Here is a 26,758-nt window from a genome sequence, read left to right on the forward strand (position 1 = left end):
ATCTGGGGCTTGATGCTTTGCTCTCTGTACCTTCATCTCTGCCAGCCTCTGTCTCTGGGCCCAAGGCTCTGCCCTTGGAGTCATCTTTTGCCTAAAAAAAAAAATTCTATTTATTTATTAGACTGCTCTGGCTTAGTTGCAGCATGTGGGATCTAGTTCCCTGACCAGGGATCGAACCTGTATTCTCTGCATTGAGAGCTCGGAGTCTTAGACACGGGACCACCAGGGAAGTCACGATTTTTGCCTTGACGGGCGGCATATGTTTGAAGCTGAGTAGCTGCTCTGTTGCCCCATTTCCTGCCTGCAGAACCCCTGAATTCCAGCATCTTTCCTTCATCCTCTTCCATCCAAGCTGGCAGTGTTTCTGCTGATACAGCACCCTTTTTGACCGTGTGGGTCTCCCATGTATGTCACAGGAACCCATGCCATCAGGGAGGAGGCTCCTCCTTCCCCGGAGGCCCCTCTCTGAGCCCAGCTTGTGCTGAGATGGTTGGATCTGCTAGTCAGACATCAGCTCTTTTCAGAGGACGACTGTCCAGTCACATCGTTGGCTCTCTCTCCTCACAGTGAGTCTCCCCGCAGCTGCCTCTCCTGAACCTGGGTGGGCGTGAAGTTCCCGGGTCACCAGCACAGGCTGTCTTCCTGTTTCACAGTTCCTTCCACGATTGGCATCTTTCCTCCTGCATTTTCCTGTAAGGAACAGATAAAAGCCAGGTCACATCTCCCACACTTGGCTTGGAAACCTCCTTAGCTAAAGATCCAAGTTCATCTCTTGCACGTTCTACTTTGCACCTGACGCTGGAACTCAGTTCAGCCAAGTTTTTTGCTGTGTTTAATAAGGATCGCCTTTCCTCCAGCTTCCGGTGATTTGTGCTCAAGGCAATCTAGGCTTTTTCTATCATGCTCCTCAAGTTCTCAAGCCTCTTCTGTTATCCAGGTCCAAAACCAGTGCCACGCTTTTAGACATTTGTCACTCCTGGTAAAAATATCTTCATTAGTTTCCTGTGTCTACCATAACAGATGACCACAAACGGGTGGTCCGGAACAGCAGAAACTTCCTCTCCCCTCTGGAGGCCAGAAGGCCAAAGTCAAGGTCTTGTCATGGTACTGGCTTCTTTGGAGGCTCCAGGGAAGACCCTGCCTGCCTCTGCCTCTTTCAGAGTCTGGTGGCTGTGGCGTGCCTTGTGGCAGCATCCTTGCAGCCTCTGCCCCTTCTTCACGGGCCTGTCCTCTGGGGATCTCTTTTCTGCCTCTTATAAGGGCATTGTCATTAGATTTAGGTCCCACCCAGATATGCCAGGGTGATCTCATCCTGATATCCTGAACTTAATCACATCTGCAAAGACCCAATTTCTACTTAAGGTCACAGTCACGGGCACCGGGGGTCTCGACGTGAGCACACCTTCTGGGGCTGCTGGTCAGCGCCTTCCCTCCAAGTTGCCTGCAGTTGTTGATTGGTGTTCTGTAAAACCTCCACAGCTTTATGTTTTATGCTTGTTTTTCAGAAAAACGTGCACAGTATTTTATAGTATAATTTAGTTTATGTGTAACTTTGTAATCTAATATTGTGAAGTATTTAGGTGCAAACATAATTGCGGTTTTGGACTCTGAATTTTAAATCATTATAACTAAGATCAAACACATCTTTATTAATCAAAATAGGAACCATTACAATCAACACATTTTTGCCAACAAGAAATAAGTTTATTTCTATAGTGTAAAAATCCATGCTTTGGGATTCAGTGAACTCTTGGAAAGCATTTTCTGCCTCCTTCTGGCTGTGGTAGCGTTTTCCCTGCAAAAAGTTGTCAAGATGCTTGAAGAAGTGGTAGTTGGTTGGTGAGAGGTCAGGTGAATACAGAGGATGAGGCAAAACTTTGTAGCCCAATTCATTCAACTTTTGAAGCTTGGTTGGTTGTGTGATGTGCAGTTGGGTGTTGTCATGGAGAAGACTTGGGCCCTCTTTGTTGACCAGTGCTCGCTGTGGGTGTTGCAGTTTTCAGGGCATCTCATCGGTTTGCTGAGCATACTTCTCAGATGTAATGGTTTTGCCGGGATTCAGAAAGCTGTAGTAGATCACACGGGTAGAAGACCACCAGTCTCTACCATGACTTTTTTCTGGTGCAAGTTTGGCTTTGGAAAGTGCTTTGGCGCATCTTCCTAGGCCAGCCACTGAGCTGGTTGTTGCTGGTTGTCATATAAAATCCACTTTTTGTTCCTCGTCACAATCTGATCAAGAAATAGTTTGTTGCTGTTGCGTAGAATAAGAGAAGACAATGTTTCAAAATGAGGACTTTTTTGATTTGCGATCAGCTCACGTGTGTTAAGTCAGCTCATGAGACACCCATTCATTCAGTTTTTTCACCTTTCCAATTTGCTTCAAATGCCGAACGACATTAGAATGGTGAACATTAAGTTCTTTGGCAACTTCTCGTGTAGTTGTAAGAGGATCAGCTTCGATGATCTGGCTCTCAGTTGGTCGTTGTCGTCAACCTCCGATGGCTGGCCACTACACTCCTTATCTTCAAGGCTCTCATCTCCTTTGCAAAACTTATTGAACCACCACTGCACTGTATGTTGGTTAGCAGTTCCTGGGCCAAATGGGTTGTTGATGTGGTCTCCTCTGCTTTACAACCCATTTTTAATGCGAATAAGAAAATTGCTCCAATTTGCTTTTTGTCTAACTTCATTTCCATAGTCTAAAATACAGCTAAACAGCAAGTAATATGTTACTAGCAGAAAAACAAAAAGGGAGAAATGCACATTAACACGATGTATAGCATAGTCACGTTTATTTAAGAAGGTATTCCAATATCAAACAGCAAATGTCAACAGTGCAAAAAGTGCAATTACTGTTGCACCAACCTAGTGTTTTAGACACATGTAACTTCTTTTTATTTAATGTTACAACAAATATGATCCTTCTATGACATTAGTTCGTGATTTGCATGGTAATCATATCCTCTTTATTTTGTATTATTTATGTTTTTGTGTGGCAGGTGTGCTAAGGGACAGAACGCACACGAGACGTGTCTCAGGCAAGGGGAGTGGGTCCTGCACCGCTGCGGCGTGTCAGCGGTCAGCGGAGGAGCGTGCCTGGGCTCAGGCACACATGCCACCTGCTGGTCTCAGCACCACCTCACTGTTGTGTCCTTGGGCAGCTTCCTGCTCAGGACCGCATCCTATTGAAACCGATCTCCTCCCATGGAACAGTAGGTTTGGTCTAGTTCAGCTTTTTTGCTGTTGGAAACTGCTGCATAGAAGAGCTGTGTCGCTGGATCGTGTGTGTCTATGGCTGTTGTTAGAAATGGAATTTCTGGGTCAAACCAGCAAGATTTAAGCTCCAGCTGCACCATGGTGCCGTTTTTTGTTTTTGTTTTTGTTTTTCACCTATCAGATTGGCAAAATTCCAGAACCCTGGTTTCTGGATTGTATTAGTGAAATGGTGGGAACCAGGCCAGTGAAAATGTCTATCAGGCCTAAAAACCGCAGTGCGTGAAACAGCAGAGGATGGGGGCAGTGCCTGAGGGAGGGTGGGTGTAGGCCTGCAGCGGGGGACCTCCCAACAGTGCAGGCAAAGGGTCACTTTTTGTGTTGAAAGGGGGAAAACCATGAATCGTGTTTGTATTTACTTGACTTTTCCCCATAAAGAAATTTCAGAGATTTGAAGAGGAAGCCAGTCCTGACTGTGAGTTGCATACTGTGTACAGGGCAGGGAGGGGACGAGATGGGGGCACTTTTCCCTGTGTCTGGGGAATAATTCCTATTCAAACACAATATTTTTACAAGGTCCTAAGGTGTCTGCTCTGGAGTAGGAAATAGTAACCCCCTCCAGTATTCTTGCCTGGAAAATTCCATGGAGAGAGGAGCCTGGCGGGCTACAGTCCATGGAGTCACAGAGTCAGACACGACTGAGCGACTAACACACAAAAGGTTGTCTGCCAGGTTCTGCAGTGCCTGAAAGGGCTCACTCCCCCCTGCCTATCTTGCACCCCGAGTCAGGGCTGCAGACAAACAGCAGCACCTTGCCGATCTGATATGAAATCACGTGAGCAGGTAAACGAGGCAATTATTAACACAGTTGGCGTGTGGGGCAGGCGTGCCTGTCAGGAACGCAGCTCTAGCTCAGGCGCAGTGGTCCTGTGGGGTCAGACTCCTGCACTGGGAATGTGAATCTGCATGTGGATCTGGGTCTTTCTTTGTGCTTTTGGGACTTTCTCAATTTAAGTCCTGACAGATTTTTATCAATTCATGCCAGAGAAGTTTATATCGTGCACTGCGAATGCAGGGTTTCTCCCACCCTCTTTTTCTAACTCACCATTGTTAGTCTTATAAGAAATCTCTCCAGTCTTTAGAAGGATGTTGCAAGCCGGCTGTTCTCGTGGGCGCCTTGTTGGTTCTGACCGGTGGTCGACGGTGCTGGTTTAGGTACTGAGGAGGCAAAGGACACTTGTCATCACTTTGTGGTCAGAGTGGCGTGTATACGGTTTCCTTTCCTCATAGGCCTGAATCCACCTCGCCAGCAGCTGAGCCTGGCGGCTCACTCTGGCCTCTGGCCGTGTGGCTTTGGGGACATCCCAGCCACCATGCTGAGTTTTATCGCCCAGCTGCTCCTGCTTCCAGTACTTCCCACAGGGGAGGCCTCTGGGGCAGTGTCACCGTCAGACTCAGATGGAAGTCTGGTCTCCTGTTAACAGCTGGCCTTCCCCACCCATGGTTCAGCCACTGGGGACTTTAGTAATTTAAGGTTCAAAAAGTAAAACTTGAATTTGCTGTGGGTGCTCTTTACATAGGATTTACATTGTAGTCATAGTTATCTGTGTGCTCCCAGTGGCTCTGGCTCAGACAGTAAAGAATCCGCATGCAGTGCAGGAGACCAAGGTTTGGTCCCTGGCTCGGGAAGATCCCCTGGAGGAGGAAATGGCAACCCACTCCAGTATTCTTGCTTGGGAAATCCCTTGGACAGAGGAGCGTGGCAGGCTAGTCCGTGGGGTTACGAGGAGTTGCACATGACTGAAGGGCCTGACACTTTTTATTTGGCACTTGCACTCTACTAGCCTATATGTAAACACTGCTTCAGTTTTTATAAGGGACTTGAGCATCCAAGAATTTGAGTGTTGGCTGGAGTTCTGGCACCAGTTCCCCTCAGACCCTGAGGGACCCCTGGACCTCCTTTCCCAATTTATTGGGCCACTTTGTAAAAATCAGAAATCTCAGTGAGTTTTCATGAGTTGTCAGCAATTTTGAGATTGATACATAGGTTTTCTCCTTTAATATATTAATGAGGTAAACCTGTTAATAGAGTGCTCTGTGTGATTACGGGGGAACCCTAGGTAGAAGCCGTCTGTGGCTATCACCTGCCAACCAATCACTAGTGAGCTGCCGGAGGGCAGGCTGTCCCGGGGTGGGCACAGTGTGAAGCTGGGGAGCGCTGGTGGGGAACAGGGACTCGAGGGCAGGGAACAGGAACAGACCACCTTGGGAGCAGCGGTGGTCTGGCCAGCAGGTGGGGTGTGTGGGGGTGGGGTCCTCCTTGCCTCTGGCCCAGGGCCACACCTGCCGGGGTCTCAGGAGACTGGGGGGCACTTTGTCCCAGACAGAAGGGCTGGGAAGGAGGGGGCCTGGCTGTGGTGGAGGAGCTCAGCTCAGGTCCCAAGGACCACAGGGGTGTGAGCTGCTTCTTTGCTCATCAGCCTGTGCCTCTGGGTGCTGCTGGCTTTGCCCCTGTGGTGTCATCACGTGCCCCCCAGTCCAGACCCAACAGGCGGCGGGCTTGTGGCAGGAAGGGTGGATGCCTGAAGGTGGCAGCCCGCCTGGGGAGGGTGTGGGCCCCCAGGGAGGAGCTTTGGGTAAGGACGGAGGGAAGACTGGGGTGTAGGCTTGTGGGAGACCGGGTGCCTGTGCCCCACAGCCCCACACAGAGGACCAGGGTGGAGTGGGAGGCGCAGCCTGGGGCTGACCTTGAAGCGGTGTGCCCGCGGCACCATGAATAAGGCCGAGCTCATCCCACTGGGCAGTGCCAGCGGGGACATTCTCCCTAGGGCGCCGGCAAAGAAGCTTGGTGTCCAGGAGGCTGATCCTGTCCGCAGTAGGCCTGGTGGTGGGGACACCGCGAGATGTGCTGGGACCCAGACAGTTGGTGGCAGATGGACAGACCAGATAGTGGAGCCACCAGGACCCGCAGGGCTGACCCACCGCGGGATGACCCCACGATGCTGGCCGGAGCTGCTGGGTGGTGGGTGGTGGTGCCTCCAGAGCTGGGAGACAGGAACACCCTGAGACAAGCCTGGTGGGAACCTCACAGTGGGGAGGTGGGAGCTGGCTGCCACTTGGGGGGTCATGTCACCCAACGGGCTGAGGTGATCCAGAGGAGCATGTGGGTGGAGGAGGGCCCCCAGCTGAGGGAGAATGGGGAGAGCATGGCAGGTGGGGAAGTGAGCCGTGATGAAGGGCCCTGTTCTGCCCAGTGGGACCCACCTTTGGGCCTCATGTGGAGCGCTGGCTGGGGAGATCGCTAGGAGGTCCAGACTGTTGGGCCTCTCCAGCAAGGAGTGAGTGGCCATGATTTCGAGGTCAGGAAAGCCACGTCCAGGGGCGACTAGGAGGGCACTCCGAGGGTGGCCAGCGGTGAGGGTCGGGAATGTGTGTGGGGGCTGGGCCTGCCAGGCGCGCCTGGATCTAGCTTGCTGGCCTGGCAGTCTGGCTGGGGTCAGCGGGGTCAGGCGATCGAGAGCTGGAGGCTGGAGGGGTGAGGGCTGCGTCCATGGGAGCAAGTGCCAGCGGCCAGGCCCTGCGCATTGATTAGCCGAGGCTCCGCCCCAGCTGGAAAGCCCCGCCCCGCACCTCCCGGTTCCTCCCCCAGGCTGCGGCTCTGGCCTGGGCAGTGCAGTGCGGGGCTGGACTCTGCGTGGCGGCGGCCGCGCCGCCCTCAGCCCCAACGGAGACATGGACCCCTCGCGAGCCATCCAGCAAGAGATCAGCTCCCTCAAAGGTGCGGGCCAAGGCGGGGGGCCGAGACAGGGCATGAGGTTTGTGGACCAAGCTGTGACCTCTGCCTGGATGCAGTCACCACAGAGCAGCGGTCGGAGTCTGCAGCTCTGGGGGCAGCTTTGGGAGTGGGGAGCTGGAGCCCCAGGAGGCCCGGCCCATGACCCACCGGGCTTGCAGCTGGTGCGAGGTCCTCCCGAGGCTGGCTAGGAGGGCTCCAGCCGCAGCCCCGTAGCCCCGCAGCCCCGCAGCCCCGCAGCCCCGCAGCCCCGCAGCCCTGCAGTGTGTCGGGGGGCGGGGCGGCTGCAGCGGCGGCGGCAGCAGCGGGGGCGGGGCGGAGGCGGGAGCTGGCTTCTGCTGGCGGTCGGGTCGGCACTTTATCCTTGGCACTCGGTCGTGTCCCCGCCCAGCTCGTCGGCCTGCCCCCAGCGTCCGAGGGGACCTGGCCGGGCCTAGGGGATCACTGGGGGGAGGCGCCAGGCGGGCTGGCCCCGGGCAAGTCCACACTGCGGTTCTTTGTTCTGGGATGGGGGGTGCTGGGGGCTGCCAAAGGGCGCCGACTGGTTGCCCTGGAGACCCGGAGGGGCCTGGAGTGGGGTGGAGGGGGCCGTCCTGTCTGCCCGCCTGGGCCCTCCCTTTGCTGAATCAGCGGCTGCGGTTCCCGCAGTGTGGGGGATGGGCAGCAAGGGGCGTTCTCCCAGCCCTGGGACCTCGGGGGCGCGGGGGGTGCGCTGGGAGTAGGGCCGAGGGAGGTGTGCCGCAGCCGGCCGCGCGGGCCAGGCCGGGAACATCCTGCCCCAGGTCCCTCTGTGCTCCTCCCCTCAGCCCGCGAGGCTGGGCTGGTGGGCGGGAGGGGGCCGCCCCTTCGCGCCCCGCCCCCTTTCTTGAGCAAGGGTGGGGGTGACGGGACTGAGGCCAGAGCAGGGCTGTGTGGGAGGAGAGACCTTGGTTCGGGGACCTTGGGTGCGGCTGGAAATCATTTTGGGAGGGGGGATGCTTTGGGGTTGGTTTGGTGGGGGACTTGGGGGTTGAGGGGGTTAGATCAGAGAATCAAACTAAGAAAATGTGCGTTGGGTGTCGGGGTGGCTGGGAGGGAGAGGAAGTCAGCGTGGGACTATGGGGTGGGCAGGGGGAGTGCCGGTGGCCTCAGGGAGGGCTGAGGGACAGGCCGGGAGTGGCCTTCCTCCAGCACAGGGCCAGGCCGGGCCGCTGGCCTGAGTGCAGGCCTGCACCCACAGCTCGTGTCGGTTCCGCAAAGTCCTGGTGGCCCGCGGGGCGAGCGGGCGCCGCTCGGCAGAGAGGGCACGGCAGCTGCCCACCCCCCGTCCTCCCAGCTGGCGCCCCGCCCTCCCTGAGCCGGAGTCCGGCCGCGCTGGGCCCCTGCCCGCCGGCGGAGGGAGAGCCACAGAGAGCCGGCGGGCAGGGCTGTGGGCACAGTTGGCTGTGCCTGCAATTTCCTCTGCCACAACTCCGGGCGCGTGTGCATGTGTGTGTTGGGAGCGGTTCTGCAGTGCCATGGCAACGGCCTCAGAACCCCGCCCCCACCCGCCGCCTGTTTGCCGCCTGCTCGCCCGGAGCCTCCCACCTCAGGATCCCCCCACCTCCATCCGATTTCTAATCAGTTCCCGGGTTGCCCGTGCTTGGTGGGAATGGGTGTGTCTGCTTGGTGGAGGGGGCAGCCCCAGGTGGGAGAGTTGGGGTATCGGGCGGGATGGGGAGGCACGGGGTGTCTGCGGTTGGAGCCTCAGCAGCGAGGCCTGGGGGGGACTGCTGGGTGTGGCCAGGCCAGGATCCAGGGTCCTCACGTGGAGCATACGGTCCCCTCCCAGCTGCTGGCCCCCCATCACTGGGGCCCCCAGACCCTCGTGTAGCTGGGCTCCCATGCATCTGTCCAGCTGGCTCACAGGAGGCTCTGCGGGGTGAGAGGGGCTTGGGGGGGGCGGACTTGGTGACTTTGATTCCCTGTAGCAGCTGAGAGCTTCTGGCCTCTGACAGCTGGCCTGGGGCAGTGGGGGGTGGAGGCCCCACTCTGACACCGCCCCCCCCCCGCCCCCCCGCCCCATTCCCTGCTCGGAGTCCTCTGGACTCGGAGCTGACTCCATGCTCCTGGCCCACCCTTGATCTGGCCCGGCATGGCAAGTGTTAAAAAGGGCCGCCAGTGTCTGGGTCTGACATTTGGCGGTGGGGGCTCTGTCCCTTCGCCTGCCTGATGGACAGCAGCCAGTGGTGCCTGAAGCCTGCCTGTCCGTGTGCTGTAGCAGCTGCCCCTGCCATGCCCCTAGACCCCTGACCCCAAGACCCCAGTTCTCCTCCCTTCTCAGACCCTGGACCCCTCAGCACCTCCTCTCTGCCCCCCAAGACTTCAGCCCTCCTCCCTTAGACCTGGAGCGCCCCCTGCCGGGACGGGCAGCACCCTGTTCGGATCCTTGTGACTCCTGAGGCCCTGAGACCACACCACGGCCTGAGGACCCTCCTGCCCTCTCTCCTTCCGCTTCCCTCTGCCACCCTTTGGACTCGGTCCGTGGCTGCTCCCGCTGCGCCCTCCCCCTTCTAAACCTTGAAGAAGTGTTTAGAAACTGATGTAATTACTGACGTGGAGCCGCGGGCCGGCTCTGCGGGAGGGGGCCTGCCTCAGGGGTGGCCTCTCTACAAGGTTCCCCCCCACCCTGCGAAGGGGCCCTGTTGTTCGAGGGTGGGAGGGGCCGCCCTTGCTGCTGAGTCAGAGGGGGCCGGCCTGGGCGTCCTGAAGGGCGGACGGGCGGGAGGCTCGCGCAGGCGGTGGGCAGGCCGCAGTGCCGGCAGGAATCGCACGGAGCCAGGGAGCCTGGCGCCGCGAGCTGTAAGCCGGGAGCCCGCGCCCTCGAACTCAGCGCTCCGCCGCAGCCTGCGTGCCCCGGGGCCCATTTCCGCGCCGTGTGCAGGGCGTCTCCTGGCCTCTTCTCTGGGCCCCGCCCGTGCCCTCGGCTCACCGACACCCGCAGCCATGGTGGCCGGCATGTTCATGCCGCTGGACCAGCTGCGGGCCATTTATGAGGTGCTTTTCCGAGAGGGCGTGATGGTGGCCAAGAAGGACCGGCGGCCCCGCAGCCTGCACCCTCACGTGCCTGGCGTCACCAACCTGCAGGTCATGCGCGCCATGGCCTCCCTGCGGGCGCGGGGCCTGGTGCGGGAGACCTTCGCCTGGCGCCACTTTTACTGGTACCTGACCAACGAGGGCATTGCCCACCTGCGCCAGTACCTGCACCTGCCCCCGGAGATCGTGCCTGCCTCTCTGCAGCGTGTGCGCCGCCCCGTGGCCATGGTGATGCCCGCACGCCGCACCCCCCACGTGCAGGCCGTGCAGGGTCCCCTGGGCTGCCCGCCCAAGCGGGGGCCGCTGCCCACCGAGGACACTGCCCGAGAGGAGCGGTGGGTCTACCGCCGGAAGGAGCCTGAGGAGGGGGCACCGGAGCCCCCTGTGGTGCCTGCCACCACCCCAGGGACCCTGGCGAGGCAGGGGCTGGAGCCTGCCTTACCCACAGGTAGCTGCACCCTGGCCCCAGCTGGAGGGCGGAGGTGTGGGGGCCTGGGGGCCTGGGCCTGGTGGGTGGGGGTGCAGGGCCTGGGCCTGGTGGACAGGGTGGGCAGCAGGTGTGCAAAAGCTCTGCTCCTGCCAGCAGGCGGCGCTCTCTCCGCCTGGGCACTTTTGCCAGTGGACCCAGGGCTCCTCCTCCTGGCTTGAGGATCTTGGGGTGGGTAGGCCAAGGAGGAGCCCGTGGGTTACTGCCACCCATAGCCAGGCACACCCTGGGGCTGGGGGTGGGGCTCACGGTTCTCCGACTGGCAGGACCAGCTGTCGGCACAGCCCTGGCTGGCATCCTGGGCCCTCTCGCCAGCATCACCCTCGTCCTGTGCCCTGCCTGCCCCCTCCCTGTCCCAGGGATTTGTCTGCTCCAGGCTCTCTCTGCAGGGGGTGGGGGCGTGCAGAGGGGCTGCTGGGATGGGACAGGGTACTGCCGCTCTCCAAGTGGGGATGACTGCCTGGTCTTTCTGAGCCGTGGGTTTGTCCAGCGGGTGTGACATCTGCCCCCCGGTTGTGTGGCACAGATGTGATATGGTGGCTGGGTGCTTGGTCAGCCTGGGGTGGGTGACGGCCTAGCAGGCAGCCCTGGGCCGGGACAGGAAGAGCAGACTCGTGGCCGCGGCAGTGCAAGACTCTGTCTGGGGTCTAGGCGGATCCATCCCAGGGAGACCTGGGTCCCAGAGGATGGACTGGGTCCTGTCGTCCCAGGGGCTGGTACCTTGCGCTGTGCCCCGCACTGTGGCAGCCCCCTGTCCCTAAGGACCTGTGCTGCACCACCCAGGTGGGCAGAGGGTCGCGGGCAGCTCAGGCTCACACCTGTGCTTCTGAGCTCACCGGCCTCCGTGTCGAGTGGGGGTAGCAGATCCCCAGCATAGGGTGGACTCCATGTCTCTCCAGCTGGGGAGGAATGTGGTCTCTGGGGGTGGGTGGGGGCCTGGGGTGAGGCTAGCAGGGTGGGCAGGAGTTTTGCCAGGTGGATGAGAGGGGGGTCAGGGGACCCAGGTGCAGGCCCAGGTCGGGCCTGGACCCACTAACTAGGGCCCAGGCGTGGGAGCCCATCTCAGGGGGTCTAGGAGGTTGTGGGTGGCGGGGCTCACCACGTGGCCTCTCCTGCGCCTGTCAGTAAGGTGACCGTGTCCCCCACCAGAGACAGTAGTGCTGGGCGGCCTCCTCCCTGACTGTTGCCTTGATGGGGCCTCTGCCCCACTCTGGCTGGCAGAGCAGACCCTCCCCCTTCCTGGGTCATGGGTGTGGGGAGCATGGACCCCTTCCTTTTCTCTCCTTCCTTCCTTGTCTGTGGCCTGGCTGGGCTGGTGCTGGGCTGAGTGGCTGGGCGAGCAGTTGGCCGTGGGCCAGGAGGGGGGACTGGGTGTGGCTCAGCGAGCAGGGGGGGCGCCCCCAGCCCTGAAGGGGTGACTCAGTCTTCCCTTCCCGGCCGCAGCCGCTGCCGCCGGTGGCAGCTCAGAGTTTCCAACAGGAAATGAGTTCCAGCTCCAGGCTGAGTCAGGGCCGGAGGGCGTGGGCTCCCCCTTCCCCGCGGTACCCCAGGCTGAGCGGGATCTGAGCACCACCCTGGGCACAAGAGGACGCCCAGGCCACCTTGGGTGCTGGGTGAGGCACAGGGCTTTGGCCAGGTCTGCAGGGGTCCTGGTGGCTTGGCTAGGAAGCTTCTGATGACATTGGGAACTGTCAACTTCTCAGAGTTTTAAACATTATCAAGTGGGGCTTCCCTGGCGGTCCAGTGGCTGTGACTCTGCACTCCCAAAGCAGAGGCTGCGTTCAATCCCTGGTCAGGAAACTAGGTCTGACAGGCCCCAACGGAAACCTGGCACAGCCAAATTAAATGAAGAAATAAATACTTTAAAAGTTATCCAGCGATGCGCCACACAGACCCCTTACTTGCTCACAACATTGCCCCTCTGGTCCATCTGCAGAAGGGCAGGTCAGCACGTGGGCCCAACCGCCATGCTCATCACAGCGGTCTTGCTCAGGTGGTCCGCCTCTGCCCGGCCAGCCCCGGCCAGGGAGCCGCAGACCCCTTCCCGTGTTCCCTGGTGGTCTGCTCATCCGTGTGGGAAGGTGTCCACTTGCTTGTTCCGCCACTTACCAGTCAGTCCCAGGCTGAGTCCCTGGCCGGAGGCCCCCAGCATGTGGGATGGATGGGCTGGGTGAAGAGCGAGTGGTCCAGGAGGGCCCCTGTGAGCGACGCCCTGAGCTGAGCCCTGACCGAGGAGGACAGTGCTCAGAGAGCTGCCAGGAGGACCGACAGGGTTCCTCTGGGGTTACTGAAGAGATGGACCCGGGGGAGTGGGTTTCATACATGAATTTCATTTCTCAATGAGCCTGGCTCAAAATTCAGAAAGAACTAGAACTTCAGTAGAAAAGAAGTGCCGTCCGAACACACTCACCCCTGTGCTCCAGCAGCCTCTATGCTGCGGGTGTAGGTGCCCTGCAAGGCTGGCTGCTCCTGGCCATGCCGCGCACCTGACTGTCCCACGGGCTTGTCCGCAGGTGCAGAGCCCTGCCCCTCCCTTTCACGGCACATGGCGCCCCTGCCAGCCCTCCATTAGTCTCCAGTTTTGTGTCCGGTTGTCTGTGGGGAGACCCGTAGAACTCTGGCGGGTTTTCTAAGCAGGTTACAGTACAATTAGGTTTGTCTTTTACCGGGTCTTGCGGTGGCTGGGCAGTCCAGCAGCACGGAAACAGTGCAGAGGTTGGTACTCAGCTAAGAGATGTCCCTTTGTCAAGGCTGAAGGCCTGGAGGCCGAGGCAGAGGAGGGGTCTAGGAGGGGCTAGGGTGGTGCAGGCTGCTGGGGCCAGGTGCTGGGTGGGGAGGCTGCTGGGTGGGTGGGCTGGGCCGGCAGGCAGAGGAGGGCCCTCCAGTCACACCTGAGGGCTCAGGGATTGCAGGCAGGCTGGTCCGACCCGTTGGTCCACTGGGCTTCACTCTGCCTTGCTCGCTGACTAAGGGGTGGCCATGAGGAGGAGCCAGGCTCCCAGAACTGGGTGGGGAGGCCAGGGCTCTGGCGAGCCCTCCCTTTGCCTCCCACCCTTTCCCTCCTTCCTGCCTTCCCTTCCTCTCCTCTGCCGCTCCAGAGCAGCCAGGCTCATGGTCGGCAGCTATGGACAGGTACAGCATGGAGGAGCTGATTCAGCTGGGCCAAGGTAGGGCAGGGCTGGGTCAGGGTTGGGCCTTCAGAAGGGAGGGGTCCAGGCCTCCAGCTGGGGCTGTGCTCCCCCCACCAGCCTGTGGCCGGGGCCCTGCAGGGGTAGGACCGTGGATTCCAGATGAGCATGGCTGTCAAGAGATGCCACCTGTGGTGTGTCTGGGGCGGGATGGACGTGTCTCGGGGTGCCAGGCCTTGCCCCAGACTTCCATGCCTCCAGGAGCTGGTTCCACCTGGTGTTGGAGCACGGAGTCCTCTGAGGAGGAGCCTAGCCCTGGCCTTCACAGCTGGCCCCTGCAGGCCAGTTTCCTTCAGAATTGAGTTTCTGAAGCATGGGGAGCTGGAGGAGCATGGGGTTGATGGGCAGGAGGCTTGGGTGGGCCTGGCCCTCCACCCCCTCCCCGTTGCCCCTGGCCTCCCCACGTGGGCCGGGGTACCCCTTCCCTGGCAGCCAGAGGCCAAGTGTGGTTTGCTGTGCTCTGCTGCCGGCTGCCCACATGTCCCAGGCAGTCGACCAGGGCTGAGGTCCCGGCCTCGCGTGGCTGGGGTGTTCCTCGCTGGTTCTGTGCCTCAGTTTCCTCAACTGTGTGGTGCGGTGACGCGTGGGGCTTACTCCTTGGAGTTCTCAGAGGGTCAGACTAGAATGGCCCCTGCGGGCTTCCTCCGTGGGGTTCTCAGAGGGTCAGGCTTGACAGGGAGGAGGGGGCGGGACCATGACCTCCACCTGCTGGTTTCTGAGTGCACCTTGGCCCTGGGACGTCTGAGACCCTGGGCTTCCAGGGTCTCTGTGGGCCTGGGGCCGGCACCTGAGCGTCCTGGGTTGCTGGGGAGGCCCGGCCCGATCTGGCCTGAGACCTGACCTTGGGAGGCCGTCCTGCCCATCCGTCTGGGCCAGGTGTTGTTTGGTGACCTGCCAGGGGAGGGGGTGGTGGTGCTTGCCAGGGGGGCCTTTCCCAGTGCTCCCCCACTGCTGTCCATGCCCCGAGGGGTGGGCAGGGCGGGAGCTGCATGCCTTTCAACAGGGACAGGAGCCCCCAGGCCCGAGGGCCACCCTGCTCCCAGGTGGGCCCCGACACCCAAGGCTTCCCCTGTTGGACTCACCGTGGGAGCCGGCCTGGCGCTGGTGCCCTGGCTCCGCACGTCATGTTCTAAGTCGGGACAGATGACGGGCCTGGCCTGCCCTCCTGGGATATTTATATCCACGGGCCCCCTGCCCACCCCCCTCCCCCACGGACACAGCTCTGCTGACAGCAGCAGCGCCGTGCCCTCCTCCACGCACCTCTGCGCTCGCTGCCGCCTCCGAGGGGCCTGTGACCCTCCCGACACCCACACCTACTCTCTGTCGGACCTGTGGGCCCCGCGCTGTCCCCAATGAAGATTGTGCCGGGTAGGTGGGGCTGCCTCTGAGAGCCCAGCGGGCGCTGTGGGGCCCACCCCCTCCCTGTCTGCTGTCTGTGGCGGGGCGGGGGGCGTCGGGTCGCCCTGTCTTTGACAACGGTTGGGTTCGCTGTGAGCCTGGAGGCCAGCAAGGACCGGGGCGCTAGCAGCTGTCCCCAGGGGCACCCTTGGAGGCAGAATGGGGTGCTGGGCGCCACGGTCACCCCCTGTGGGGGCGGGGGAGGCCCGTGTTAGGCCGCGAGGGCCCGGGCTGGGCTGGGGGTGGGGGGGCTGCGCTCAGCCAGGCGTCCCCGCAGGCCCCTCCTCCTGGCGGGTGTGGCCGCGGGTGAGCAGGGGTTAAGGCTCCGCTAACCTTGAGCGTGCGAGCGGCGCAGGGCCCGCGGAGCTGCGCCGCCGTGGGAGGTGGGGCGGGTGGGGAGCGCTAGTGGCCAGAGCGGGAGGGAGGCGCGGGCGGGAGCGCAGTTGGTGCGGCGGCGGCGGCCGACAGTGGTCGGGCGGTCCCGCAGGGGGCGGTCCCCGGTCCCGGGCACCCCCCAGCCGTCCTCCGCTTCCTCGGGGAAGGAAGGGGGGCTGCCCGGCTTGGAGTAGCCCTTCCGAAGGGCGGCTGCGCCTGCCGAGCGCACAGGCCGGCGCCTCCAGAGCCATGGAGCCCTCGGGCAGCCTGTTTCCTTCCCTCGTGGTCGTGGGCCACGTCGTTACCCTGGCCGCTGTGTGGCACTGGCGCCGGGGGCGCCCGCGGGTGCAGGATGAGCAAGGTAAAGCCGATGGTGGCCACCCCCGGGGCTGCTGTTTCTTGCCGCCAGCCGGCCAGGGGGCTGAGGGCGGGGCGCTCGAGAGGCCGCCTCTCTCCTGCCCCTGAATTTCCCTATGCCCGCCCCTTCCTGTCCTGGAGGCTCGCGCGGGCACTTGGCCAGACAAGGTGTGGACCCCAGGCCCCGCACTCTGCGCTGAAGACCCAGCCTGCTTGTCTGGGCAGGGCCGGGACTCTGCCTCCATCAGCCCGGAGCCTGCTGCTGGGCAGGGCGTGAAGGGAGGGCTGGAGGAGCTCTAGGCAGCTGGGGAGGGGGCGGCAAGGGGCAGGGGCTTTCCGTCCGGGAGGGAGGCCCCTCCCTAGCAGCCCGTATGGGGCGAGCACAGGTGACTGTCAACACAGAAACCGCAGCTGGCAGGTGCAGGCGTCCCGGGGACTGAGGTGGCCGCCCCAGGAGGTGGGGCTGCGGGAGCTGGACAGGTGCCTGAGCGCCCTTGACCAGGGCCCAGTAACGCCTCGGGACCTGCGGCCGGGCTTACGCTGCCCTCCCCCGGCTCCAAGTCACCCGCTTGAGGCTATAGCCCGCGGCAGTGGCGCCTGGCCCAGGACTGGGTGGAGCCTGCCTCCACTCCAGTGAATGAGCAAGGGACTGGGGTTCTGGCCAGAGGGACGGCCCCACTAGGGACCTGCAGGGCGGCCCGGGCAATAGCCTGAGGCGGGGAGGCTTGCCCTGGGTGGGGGTGGCCAGGGCCACCCCGGTGGGCCTACTCTGCGGGAGCCTGGCCGAGGTCTGAGTCCGGATGGGGCTCCTAGGCGTGGCTTTGGGGGCTGGGGAGGGCCTGGTGACTCAGCTGCGGGGTTCAACAAAACGGTTCAATAAAATGCTCAGGTCAGCGCTCCCCGCCTCGGTTTGGCCCTCCCTCCCTCAGCTTTTGTCTCCTGTGCCCACGTGGGCATGGGGCACCCCTTCGGCCGCTCCCTGGTCCTGCTGCCCTCGGCGCCCCTTTTCGATGCTTCTGCTCAGTTCTCAGCCCCCTGCTCCGCACACCCGGCCTTTCCCGTGAATCTTGCGGGAGCCGGAGCTAGTCCCGGGAACGCCAGGCTCGGGCAGTTCCCAGCCTCTGTCCTGGGGCCGCAGCCTCCCCCGCTACCCCCAGGACCAGCCTGGTCCTCTCCCTCCAAGCGGGGGCGCGGCTTCCAGGTCCCTGTGGGGCGGGGCGGCTGCCGGGGGCAGGTTCTCAGCGTCCGGCCCGGCGGGGGAGGGTGTGGCGTGCGGAGCCGGCGGCCTCGCGCGTGGGCCGGGGAGCCGACGCACCGTCCTGTTTGCTGTCCGCAGGGCGCTCGGGCTCATGGCTGCGCCCGGCACACGGGGGGCGGGCGTCGCTTTCGCCGCGCAGAAGGAGGTCGTGCTGGAACGGCCGTGCTGGCTGGATGGGGGCTGCGAGCAGGCGCGCAGGGGCTACCTCTACGGGCAGCTGTGCTGCGTAGGTGGGTGCGGCTGGAGGGGCGGTGGTGCCGGAGGGGCCACCCGTCTCCGAGAGCGCCCGGGGAGGCCGCGGGGGCCGGGGGTTGGTGCCTGGCCCAGGCGCAGCCCCGCCCCCAGGCTCGGTGCGGAAACACCTGGGGAGGAAGGCGGGGCGGAGTCCCCTCTGCCCCCGAGATCCCTCTGGAGAAGGGGGTGGGGAGTGGGGCGGGCCGGCAGGCTGGGGCCGCGGGTTCCGGGCACCCAGCTGTCGGCAGTCTGCCTGAGGGAGGTGTGGGGTGGGAGGGGCCGAGGCGGAGTTGCCGTCTCTGCGCTGCCCTGTGCTCTCGGCTTCGGCTCCCTTCCTGTCTCCAGGCTTCTTATTCTGGGAGCGGCCCCACTAGCCGTAGATTCTTGCCTTAGTTTCCAAATCTGTGAAAGGGGGCAACGGTACCCTTCAGAGGGCCACGGGCAGCTCTGGGGGACACTGGCCTCGTGGACAGGGCAGGAGCAGCAGTGCTGGGGAGGGCCAGCCGAGACGTGCAGCAGCCTGGCCTATGGGCGCGGGCCGCGGGGTTGGGCCGGCCGGGGAAGGGTGGGTGGTCTCTTGACTTGAGGGCCTGAATAGGATGCCGGATAGGATGGACGGGGAAGGGCGCGTCCTACAGCCAGGGGTGAGGGACTGGCCGGCAGGGCCGCAGGGAGCACCTGAGAGGACACTCTCTGAGATCCTGGGGTGGGGGTGGGGGGAGTCTGGAGGCAGCAGGGTGTGCTGGGGAGAGGGAGCCAGGCTTGGGAGGTGGAGGTGGAACCCTGTCCTGGACAGCAAGCCAATATCCTTGGAGCCTCTGAGTGGCAGGGAAGACACTGGAGAGGGGCTGGGGCGGGGGACTCCCGCAGCTTGCCTGGCAGCGGGTGTGAGCCATCCTTGGTGACCCTGCACTGGGGTGCTGGCCAGCATGGGTCTGATGTGGGATCCTGGAGCACCTCTGGGAGGTGAAGGGCTCGTGTGTGGGGCCTCTCCGGGCCTTGGGGAGAAGGGGGGTCTGTCCAGAGTGGGGGAGCGAGGTGACCTGTGGCAGGGACCCTGAGGTAGGGATGGGGGTAGTCAGCTCCACCTGGTCGGGGGGCCCCCTACCCCCTGGGGTGTGAGCGCCACCCCCCCAACCCCGTGGCCACAGAAGGGCAGCAGCTGGGTGGGGTGAGCCTTTCCTGGAAACAAGGCCCGAGGCACCGTGGGGGTGGGGCTCCCGGCTGGGTCGCAGCAAGCCAAGTCTCCGGCTGGAAAATTCTGTGGTCAGGGCGGCGCATTCTTTCCTGCAGTGGCTGGGTGGCTGGGCAGGCCCTGCGCAGCCAGGGCCGCAGCATGCGAGAAGAGAGGGAGCCAGGCCACACCCCGGAGCCCTTTGTCCCACCACCTTTACAACCTGAGTGGCTGATATCCGTGCGCCCCGCCCGCCTGCAAACAGCCCCCCACCCAGGCTGCCCCCAATGCCCTAGGTGCGGCTTCCTTGCCCATGAGTCACCCCTCCCCTGACTCACTGGCTGGGCCCCCTTAGGGTGCTCCCCTCTGACCTGGGGCCCCCCTGGACTCGGGGCAGAGTTCCGCAGCTCAGGGCTTAGGCGGTCCTGCCTGGTGAGTCAGTGCTCAGCTATGCGCCCCCTCCTGCCCCGCCGAGCACTCTGCCTTCGGATGGGGGCACAGCTCCAGGACAGGCTTGGTGGGCCGCTTGAGAGGGGCCCAGCGCTCACTGGAACCTGGTGGCCCTGCAGCCGGGTATAGATGGGATCCTAGCAGGGTGTAGGGTGTAGGGCATGCAGGTCTCTGAGGGGTGATTTAGGAGGGCTTCCAGGGAAGGCAGCCGGCCCCCCCAAGCCAGGTGTCACTCCCCTTGGGGGTCCCTCCTTAGAGCCCGTCTGCCCGGCAGTTTGGGCAGGCATAGGGCAGCCCTGGGTCAAGTCTGAGCTGGTGCCCCCCCCCGCCCCAGACGCATGACCTTGGGCTCCCTGGCCCAGTGGCACTCAGGCACCCCTCCCTGTGGGGGCCCCTTTTGGAGTGGCCCTGGGCACAGTGTGCGGTTCCCTGTGACCCGACACTTGTCTGTATGCTGTGAGGTGCAGGTCCCCTGAAACCCGGGTTCCTTCAGGGGCTGCTGCGGGCAGGGTGGGTGAGGAAACCCCTGGGTTTCCTGTTTCTGCCCGGCTGTAGGTGTGGCTATGGGGGAGGGGCTGCCTTCCTGCTTCCCGCTGGGACACTCCTTCTCTGGGGGTGTGCAGGCTTGGGTGGGGCTTCGGGGGCGGGGACAGCGGCTAGGGAGTTCTGCGGGCAGGGAGTGGCCCGCACTGGGCTCCAGCGGAGCTGAGCGACCAGAGCCCACCGAGCGAGTGTGCCGTGCCTGTGCCGAGCACCTCTGCCTTGGTGTGCCCTGAGGCCGTGAGCGCAGCACCTGGGGTGGGCCAGAGCGCTGAAGGGGCAGGGCGGCACCATGTCTCAGCAGCGGCTACGGGTGCCGGAGCCCGAGGGCCTGGGTCACAAGAGGACCAGCTCGGAGGACAACCTCTACCTGGCTGTGCTCAGGGCCTCAGAGGGCAAGAAAGGTAGCGGGACTCCACACCGCCAAGCTGGGCAGGCGCAGGACAGGAAGGGCCCAGTTCCTGCCTCAGGAAGCCTGGCATCGGGTGGGGTGGGGCCCAGACTGTGAGGCTCTGAATTTAGGGGACAGACTCTGAGACCAGCATTGGCCCAGGTGCAGAGTTGCTGGGGGGCCAGCCAACCATGCCGAACACAGAGAGGCTGGCGGGGGCATCTGGGCCTTGGGTGGTGGGGGCAGAGGGCTCTCCATGCCCCGGGAAAGGCCCGCCATCCTGTGGGGGGACAGAGCTTCCCCTCACCCAGCCCTGCCTAGTCTGGGTCCAGGCCTGCTTGGGCCCCCGGAGGCAGCCTGTGTGGGGGTGCGGCAGGCCAGGACTTGTGTGCTGTGCCTCCAGGTGTGGCTGCCAGCTCCAGACCCTCCCATCTTGGGAGACCCAGCAGTGGGCACCCGCGAGCCTGGCCCCCAGCTTCCATCCAGGACTGTCTGGGGCCTTGTTGGGTGGGGGGCAGTGTGAGTCTGAGGCCCTCTTCAGTGGCACCAGCCACTGTGTCTGCATGGCGGTCTCCTCCTGGGGGCTTGCGGGGCTTCTCCCAGGCCCAGGTAACCTGGCCTTGTCTCTCCCAGATGAGCGGGACCGTGTGCAGAAGAAAACCTTCACCAAGTGGGTCAACAAGCACCTCATCAAGGTTGGTGGTGTGCGCACACACAGTTGTGAGTGTGTGTGCAGGAGTGCCTGTGTGTGTGTATGTGTGTGTGTGCAGGGTCGCGGGGGTGGAGGAGGATGCCCTGGCTGTCCTGCCCAAACAACGGCTGGAGCCCCCTCTGCGTCCATGCGCGTGGGCCCCCTGTTTCTGCCCCAGGGGCCCACCTCCCACCTCTGAACCTGTCCTTTCTGTCTGCTTCCTCCCCTGGCTCGCTCATCTCCTGTCTCTTTCCTCCTCTTCCTCCTCCTCCTGGTCTCTCCTGGTCTCTCTAGCACTGGAGGGCAGAGGTAGGTGCCTCCTTGGGGGCGGGTGTCTTCTGTGGGCCCCTGCCTCGAGCCTTCTGGACCAGCCCCACGCTCTGTCCGTGCAGGCTCAGAGGCACATCAGTGACCTATATGAAGACCTCCGTGATGGCCACAACCTCATCTCCCTCTTGGAGGTGCTCTCCGGGGACAGCCTGGTACGTGTGTCTGCCCGCCCCTCTACGACCCTGCCTGCCTTCCCTCCTGGGATCTCACCGGTGACCACCCCCCAACTCTGTGTCCGGCCTGGCCTCAGCCCCCCCGCGCCTCCTGGTCAGTGTCCATCCTGGCCTGGGAGCCGCCTGACCCCTGTGCCTGGGCACACGGCCCCGCTGCCCACCATGCTCAAGCCTTGACACTGTAACCTCATGCTCTGCTCTGCTTTGGTTTCTCTGCTGCTTGGACTCTGAACTTTGACCTCTGCCCTTTACCCTTTGCCCTGCTCTGGCTGGGCAGCCAAGAGAGCGGGACGTAATCAGGAGCTCGCGCCTGGTGAGTGGATGTGCCTGCTGGCCACGGCAGCACGTGGGCTCCAGGAGCCTGGCTCACCCGGCTGATGGTGCTGGGGTGGGCAGATGGCCCTGCTTCGAGCTGTGCAGCAGCCCACCTGCCACACTGTCCGGGGCCAGAGACCCATAGGGGCTGCCACCGCTGGGCAGGAGGACCCCTCCCCCAAACCACTACCCTCTGTCGGTGGCTTCCTGGCTATTGTGTCCTCCCCGCCCCCTCCTTCCTTCCCTCAGCCTGGCCTTGGACTTCCCAAACCCTTGCTGGGCCAGTGTCCCCCCCTCCCAGTTGGGGTGGGTGACCCGGGGTAAGGGTCGTGGATGCCGTAGGGGCTCAGGGGTGCTGACTGGCTGACCGGCGTACTCCCCTTGCAGCCGCGGGAGAAGGGGAGGATGCGCTTCCACAAGCTGCAGAACGTGCAGATCGCCCTGGACTACCTCCGTCACCGCCAGGTGAGGCACCCACCTGGCCACAGGCCCCGGCCCCTTCTCCGGCTGGCTCATGGGTGTGACTGAGGCCGCTTGCTCACAGGTGAAGTTGGTAAACATCAGGAACGATGACATTGCCGACGGCAACCCCAAGCTGACCCTCGGCCTGATCTGGACTATCATACTGCACTTCCAGGTAGCGCAGCCACCCACTTGACCCTCTGCTGCCTCCAGAGTCTGTGGGGTGGGGCTGGCACTTGGGGCCTTCCTGTCAGCCTGCGCTGCAGCCCTGTGCTAACTCCATGGCCTGAAGGCCTGGGCCTCTCCAAGGCCTGCCTATCCCTCGCCCTCTGGCCCTGGCTCTCCCTACAGAAGCACGCGTTCTCTGCTCTGTGTGGCCTCCCGCCACGGGGAAGGTTCTGGAGAGGCACCCGTTGCTCGGGCTGACTCACCCACTGCCTGCCCAGCCGCACAGGAAGCCGCAAATCTGAAAGCTGGGCAGGCAGAGCCTGGCTGGCACGGCAGCTGAGTCATACAGGCGGGCAGACCAACAGTCAGATAACTGGGAACAGACAAGCTGGCAGACTTGGGCCCAAAGGACTGGACTGAGTGCAGGGCCAGGCCCGGGCTGCAGCCATACCTGCCCAGTCCCAGGACCCAACCCTGGCCTGCAGCCAGAGAGGCCCTGACCATCCCCACCCCTCCACACACACACACCATGACAGCCTTCTCTAGGCCTGGGGCTTCTGGGCAAGCCCCTTTCACGTGCCCTCCACCAACTCTGACCCTGCCTTGTGGGGTGCAAGGTGTAGCTGGGCTGAGGGAGCGCAGGGCACCCACATTGTGGCAGCTGCTGCCTGGGGTGGTGTGGGCTCGTGATGCTGAGGGGTGGTGGGTCCCAGTGGCTCCTTGACGTGGGCAGGACACACTTGGCCTCTGCTGGCCGGTGGCTTAGCTGACGGGGCTGTGCCTGAGCCCCACCTCCTGCCCACTCTCCGGGCAGATCTCAGACATCCAGGTGAGCGGGCAGTCGGAGGACATGACAGCCAAGGAGAAGCTGCTGCTGTGGTCCCAGCGCATGGTGGAGGGCTACCAGGGCCTGCGCTGCGACAACTTCACCTCCAGCTGGCGCGACGGCCGCCTCTTCAACGCCATCATCCATCGGCACAAGTAGGCCGCCAGGCGGGGCGGGGCAGTGTGTGCGGCGGGCGGGAGTGCCCGAGTCCCTCTGCCGGGCGACCGCAGACATGCCGGGGCGAAGGGGACGGCGAGAAGGCGTGCGCTGCGCACGGGGAGCTGCTGCCTGGGGAGATGGCTCTGCTGCCAGCTGCTTCCCCAGGAGGCCCAGCCTGGCCCACACCCTTCCCGCCGCCTCCCGGCCCTTCCCAGTTTCTTTGAGGCCAGAGGACCTCAGGGCTGCTGGTTTTCACAGCCATGAGCACTGGCCCCACACTGATGCCACAGAAGAGGCCTGAATGGGGTCAGTTCTTGGGGGAACCTCAGCCTCCACCCAGGACCCCAGGGCCTGGTGGACAGGGTAACTGCAGGGAACCCCACCCTGGGCCCCAGCACCCTGAAGGCCCCAGGAGCTCCTGGGGTGGGGCCTGCACACCGGCTGCCTGTGTGGGAGGGATTCAGTGCCATGTGGGGGTTGCTTCTCAGGGCGAGTGTGGGCTGGGGGCTCTGTGTCCCGGGGATCTAGAGGGTCTCTGCATGCTGACCTTCCCAGAGGGCCTCACTGCTCCCATGTCCCTGCCTGCCTGCCCCACCTGCCCCTTTGCCCCCAGGCCCATGCTCATCGACATGAACAAGGTGTATCGTCAGACCAACCTGGAGAACCTGGACCAGGCTTTCTCTGTAGCAGAGCGGGACCTGGGGGTTACACGTCTCCTGGACCCCGAGGGTATGTGCCACTGCCCCCTCCTCCCTCCCTGCTCCCCACCACTGGCACCCCTCTGACCCCCCTCCCTCGCAGACGTGGATGTCCCTCAGCCCGACGAGAAGTCCATCATCACCTACGTCTCATCCCTGTATGACGCTATGCCCCGTGTGCCGGATGTGCAGGACGGGGTGAAGGCTAACGTGAGTTCCAGCCAGCAAGGCCGGGTGGGCGGGGGATGAGTGGGCCCCTGGCGGCCCCTCATGCCTGTCCCCCTCCCACCAGGAGCTACAGCTGCGCTGGCAGGAGTACCGGGAGTTAGTCCTGCTGCTGCTGCAGTGGATCCGGGCACACACGGCCGCCTTCGAGGAACGCCGCTTCCCCTCCAGCTTTGAGGAGATCGAGGTGGGTTTCCCTGCTCTGTGGGGTCCTGTGTCCACTGTGGGCACCCAGGTTTGGCTACTGAAACCCCCCCGTCCCCAGATCCTGTGGTGCCAGTTCTTGAAGTTTAAGGAGACGGAGCTTCCGGCCAAGGAGGCGGACAAGAACCGGTCGAAGGGCATCTACCAGTCTTTGGAGGTGAGGGGGACCTGGAGATGAGGGAAGCCGCCCAGGAGCCTGGGGCCTTGGGGCCCATCCAGCAGGCTTGGCCTGCCTCCTCACTAAGCTGGGGCCAGGGCTGCTTCAGGGCGGGTGGGCCCAGGGCCTGGGTGGCTTGGCAGCCCCATGCTTGCTGGCCTTGGCCTGAGCTTGGCCCTGCCCCCAGGGAGCGGTGCAAACAGGCCAGCTCAAGGTGCCCCCTGGCTACCACCCGCTGGATGTGGAGAAGGAGTGGGGCAAGCTGCACGTGGCCATCCTGGAGCGGGAGAAGCAGCTCCGAAGCGAGTTTGAGAGGTGGGCGGGGGGGGGGGGGGGCCGGGGGGAGGGGGGGGGGGCGCGGGCCAGAGGGTGGAAGCCACCCGAGGGTGAGTCACTGCCTGGGGAGGAAACCCCCACCCCCGGGCTGGGAAACCCACACTGGGGCCAGCTCAGCTGTGGGCCACAGGCCGGCAGGGAGGCCCAGAGCAGGAGGGAGCTGTGCTCCAAGGCCGGAAGCCTGGCAGTCGGTCACCACTCACGGAGGGGGGGCCGTGCTTGCTCTTGACCGCAGACTGGAGCGTCTTCAGCGCATCGTGAGCAAGCTGCAGATGGAGGCTGGGCTGTGTGAGGAGCAGCTGAACCAGGCCGACGCCCTGCTGCAGTCGGTGAGGGTTGGGCCTGGGCAGAGGGGCTGGACGGAGGGAGGAGCCCCAAGCCCACCACGCCCTGCAGCCGCTGCTCCTGCCTCCTGGCATGGGGCCATCTCTGACCGCTAGATTGGGCAGAGCTGGCTCCTGGGCACCAGGCCTGCCCTGAGCTGCCTGCTGGCTGGATGTGGCAGAAGAGGACCCAGACCGCGGGTCCTGGGCTGGGGCTCTCTCAGGGAGGACTTTCCTGGGGTGGGTGATGGGTGACAAGGCTGAGAAATACTTGGCTCTGGGACCCAGTAGAGGCCTTTGCACTTGACCCCGGTCCCCACAGAGAACTGGGCCTGGGGGTTTGGCCAGAAGCCTCAGTGACACGTACAGTGCTGGCTGGGGAGGAAAGGGAAAGGACGGGCTGGGCCTGGAGGCGGGGGCTCAGGGTGGCCAGACTCTGAGTCAGGGCGATTGCCTCGTAGGATGTCCGGCTGCTGGCTGCAGGCAAGGCACCGCAGCGGGCGGGTGAGGTGGAGCGGGACCTGGACAAGGCCGACGGCATGATCCGGCTGCTGTTCAACGATGTTCAGGCCCTCAAGGATGGGCGGCACCCTCAGGGCGAGCAGATGTACCGCAGGTGGGACGCGCCCCTCCAGGGCCTGTGGTAGGCAGCCCTGTTCCGCGACCCCCCTGACCCCTGCCCTGCCCGCAGGGTGTACCGCCTGCACGAGCGTCTGGTGGCCATCCGCACCGAGTACAACCTGCGTCTGCGGGGCACGCCACGGCACCCTGAGCTTGAGGACTCCACCCTGCGCTACCTGCAGGACCTGCTGGCCTGGGTGGAGGAGAACCAGCGCCGGGTGGACAGTGCTGAGTGGGGTGTGGACCTGCCCAGTGTGGAGGCACAGCTGGGCAGCCACCGTGGCCTGCACCAGTCCGTCGAGGAGTTCCGGGCCAAGATTGAGCGGGCCCGCACGGACGAGGTGAGCGGGCAGCAGGTGTGAGGGTGGTGGACGGAGGGAGTGGGCAGGTCTTGGCCGCCGCAGGCCTCACCCTGCTGCTCTCCCTCAGGGCCAGCTGTCCCCTGCCACCCGGGGTGCCTACCGTGACTGCCTGGGTCGGCTAGACCTGCAGTACGCCAAGCTGCTGGTGAGTAGGGGCCAGGCGGGAAGCGAGTGCGGGGAGGGGTCCCTGGAGGAGGCGGCAACTGACACAGCCCCCACCCACCTGCCTGCAGAACTCCTCCAAGGCCCGCCTCCGATCCCTGGAGAGCTTGCATGGCTTCGTGGCGGCCGCCACCAAAGAGCTCATGTGGCTGAGCGAGAAGGAGGAGGAGGAGGTGGGCTTCGACTGGAGTGAGCGCAACAGCAACATGGCTGCCAAGAAGGAGGCCTACTCGGTGAGGCGGGGCCCCTCGGTGGGTGGCCGGGACCCCTCGGTGAGGTGGGGGTCCTCTGTGGGTGGCCCGCCCAGGCCCCGGGAGCACTCGGTGGGAGCCACGGTTCCCAGTGCTGCCTTGGCACTGCCTCTGAGGCCCCTGCCCCTGTCAGGCCCTGATGCGTGAGCTGGAGCTGAAAGAAAAGAAAATCAAAGAGATCCAGAGCACTGGGGACCGCCTGCTCCGGGAAGACCACCCTGCCCGGCCCACAGTGGAGGTGGGAGGGGCCTGCACGGACCTCTCCAGGCGCCCCTGGGGGGAGGGGCAGGGATGGGGACCCACCTGGTCTCCCCTGGTGGGGGCGGGGGGCTGGGGCACCCCGGCCCAGGAGGTGGGCGGGGCCTGACGGGCTGTGTGCTGTG

The 26,758-nt window shown here is 63.5% G+C and overlaps 1 protein-coding gene across 19 annotated transcripts in view; it reads left to right on the plus strand.

Annotated features, from left to right (window-relative positions):
- The window catches only part of PLEC (plectin), a 53,644-nt gene that overhangs the window by 10,485 nt on the left and 16,401 nt on the right, over positions 1–26,758 (plus strand). For 3 of the 19 annotated variants that reach the window (XM_040261576.1, XM_040261574.1, XM_040261583.1), the window contains 17 exons: positions 20,546–20,607; positions 20,898–20,912; positions 20,996–21,085; positions 21,809–21,886; positions 21,966–22,058; positions 22,866–23,032; positions 23,650–23,765; positions 23,838–23,944; positions 24,027–24,146; positions 24,225–24,320; positions 24,508–24,635; positions 24,892–24,985; positions 25,441–25,595; positions 25,671–25,941; positions 26,030–26,107; positions 26,196–26,357; positions 26,509–26,613. In XM_040261576.1, the coding sequence (XP_040117510.1) occupies positions 20,546–20,607; positions 20,898–20,912; positions 20,996–21,085; positions 21,809–21,886; positions 21,966–22,058; positions 22,866–23,032; positions 23,650–23,765; positions 23,838–23,944; positions 24,027–24,146; positions 24,225–24,320; positions 24,508–24,635; positions 24,892–24,985; positions 25,441–25,595; positions 25,671–25,941; positions 26,030–26,107; positions 26,196–26,357; positions 26,509–26,613 (1,937 nt within the window). Of the gene's footprint in view, positions 1–6,893; positions 6,992–9,806; positions 10,509–13,613; positions 13,715–14,935; positions 15,104–15,740; positions 15,870–17,144; positions 17,354–17,653; positions 19,926–20,545; positions 20,608–20,897; positions 20,913–20,995; positions 21,086–21,808; positions 21,887–21,965; positions 22,059–22,865; positions 23,033–23,649; positions 23,766–23,837; positions 23,945–24,026; positions 24,147–24,224; positions 24,321–24,507; positions 24,636–24,891; positions 24,986–25,440; positions 25,596–25,670; positions 25,942–26,029; positions 26,108–26,195; positions 26,358–26,508; positions 26,614–26,758 lie in introns of those variants that run through there. The other 16 variants (XM_040261573.1, XM_040261584.1, XM_040261585.1 and 13 more) reach the window with 15 other exon arrangements.

The sequence above is a fragment of the Oryx dammah genome, unplaced genomic scaffold (assembly GCF_014754425.2).
Source record: "Oryx dammah isolate SB20612 unplaced genomic scaffold, SCBI_Odam_1.1 HiC_scaffold_19, whole genome shotgun sequence".
Classification (NCBI taxonomy): domain Eukaryota; kingdom Metazoa; phylum Chordata; class Mammalia; order Artiodactyla; family Bovidae; genus Oryx; species Oryx dammah.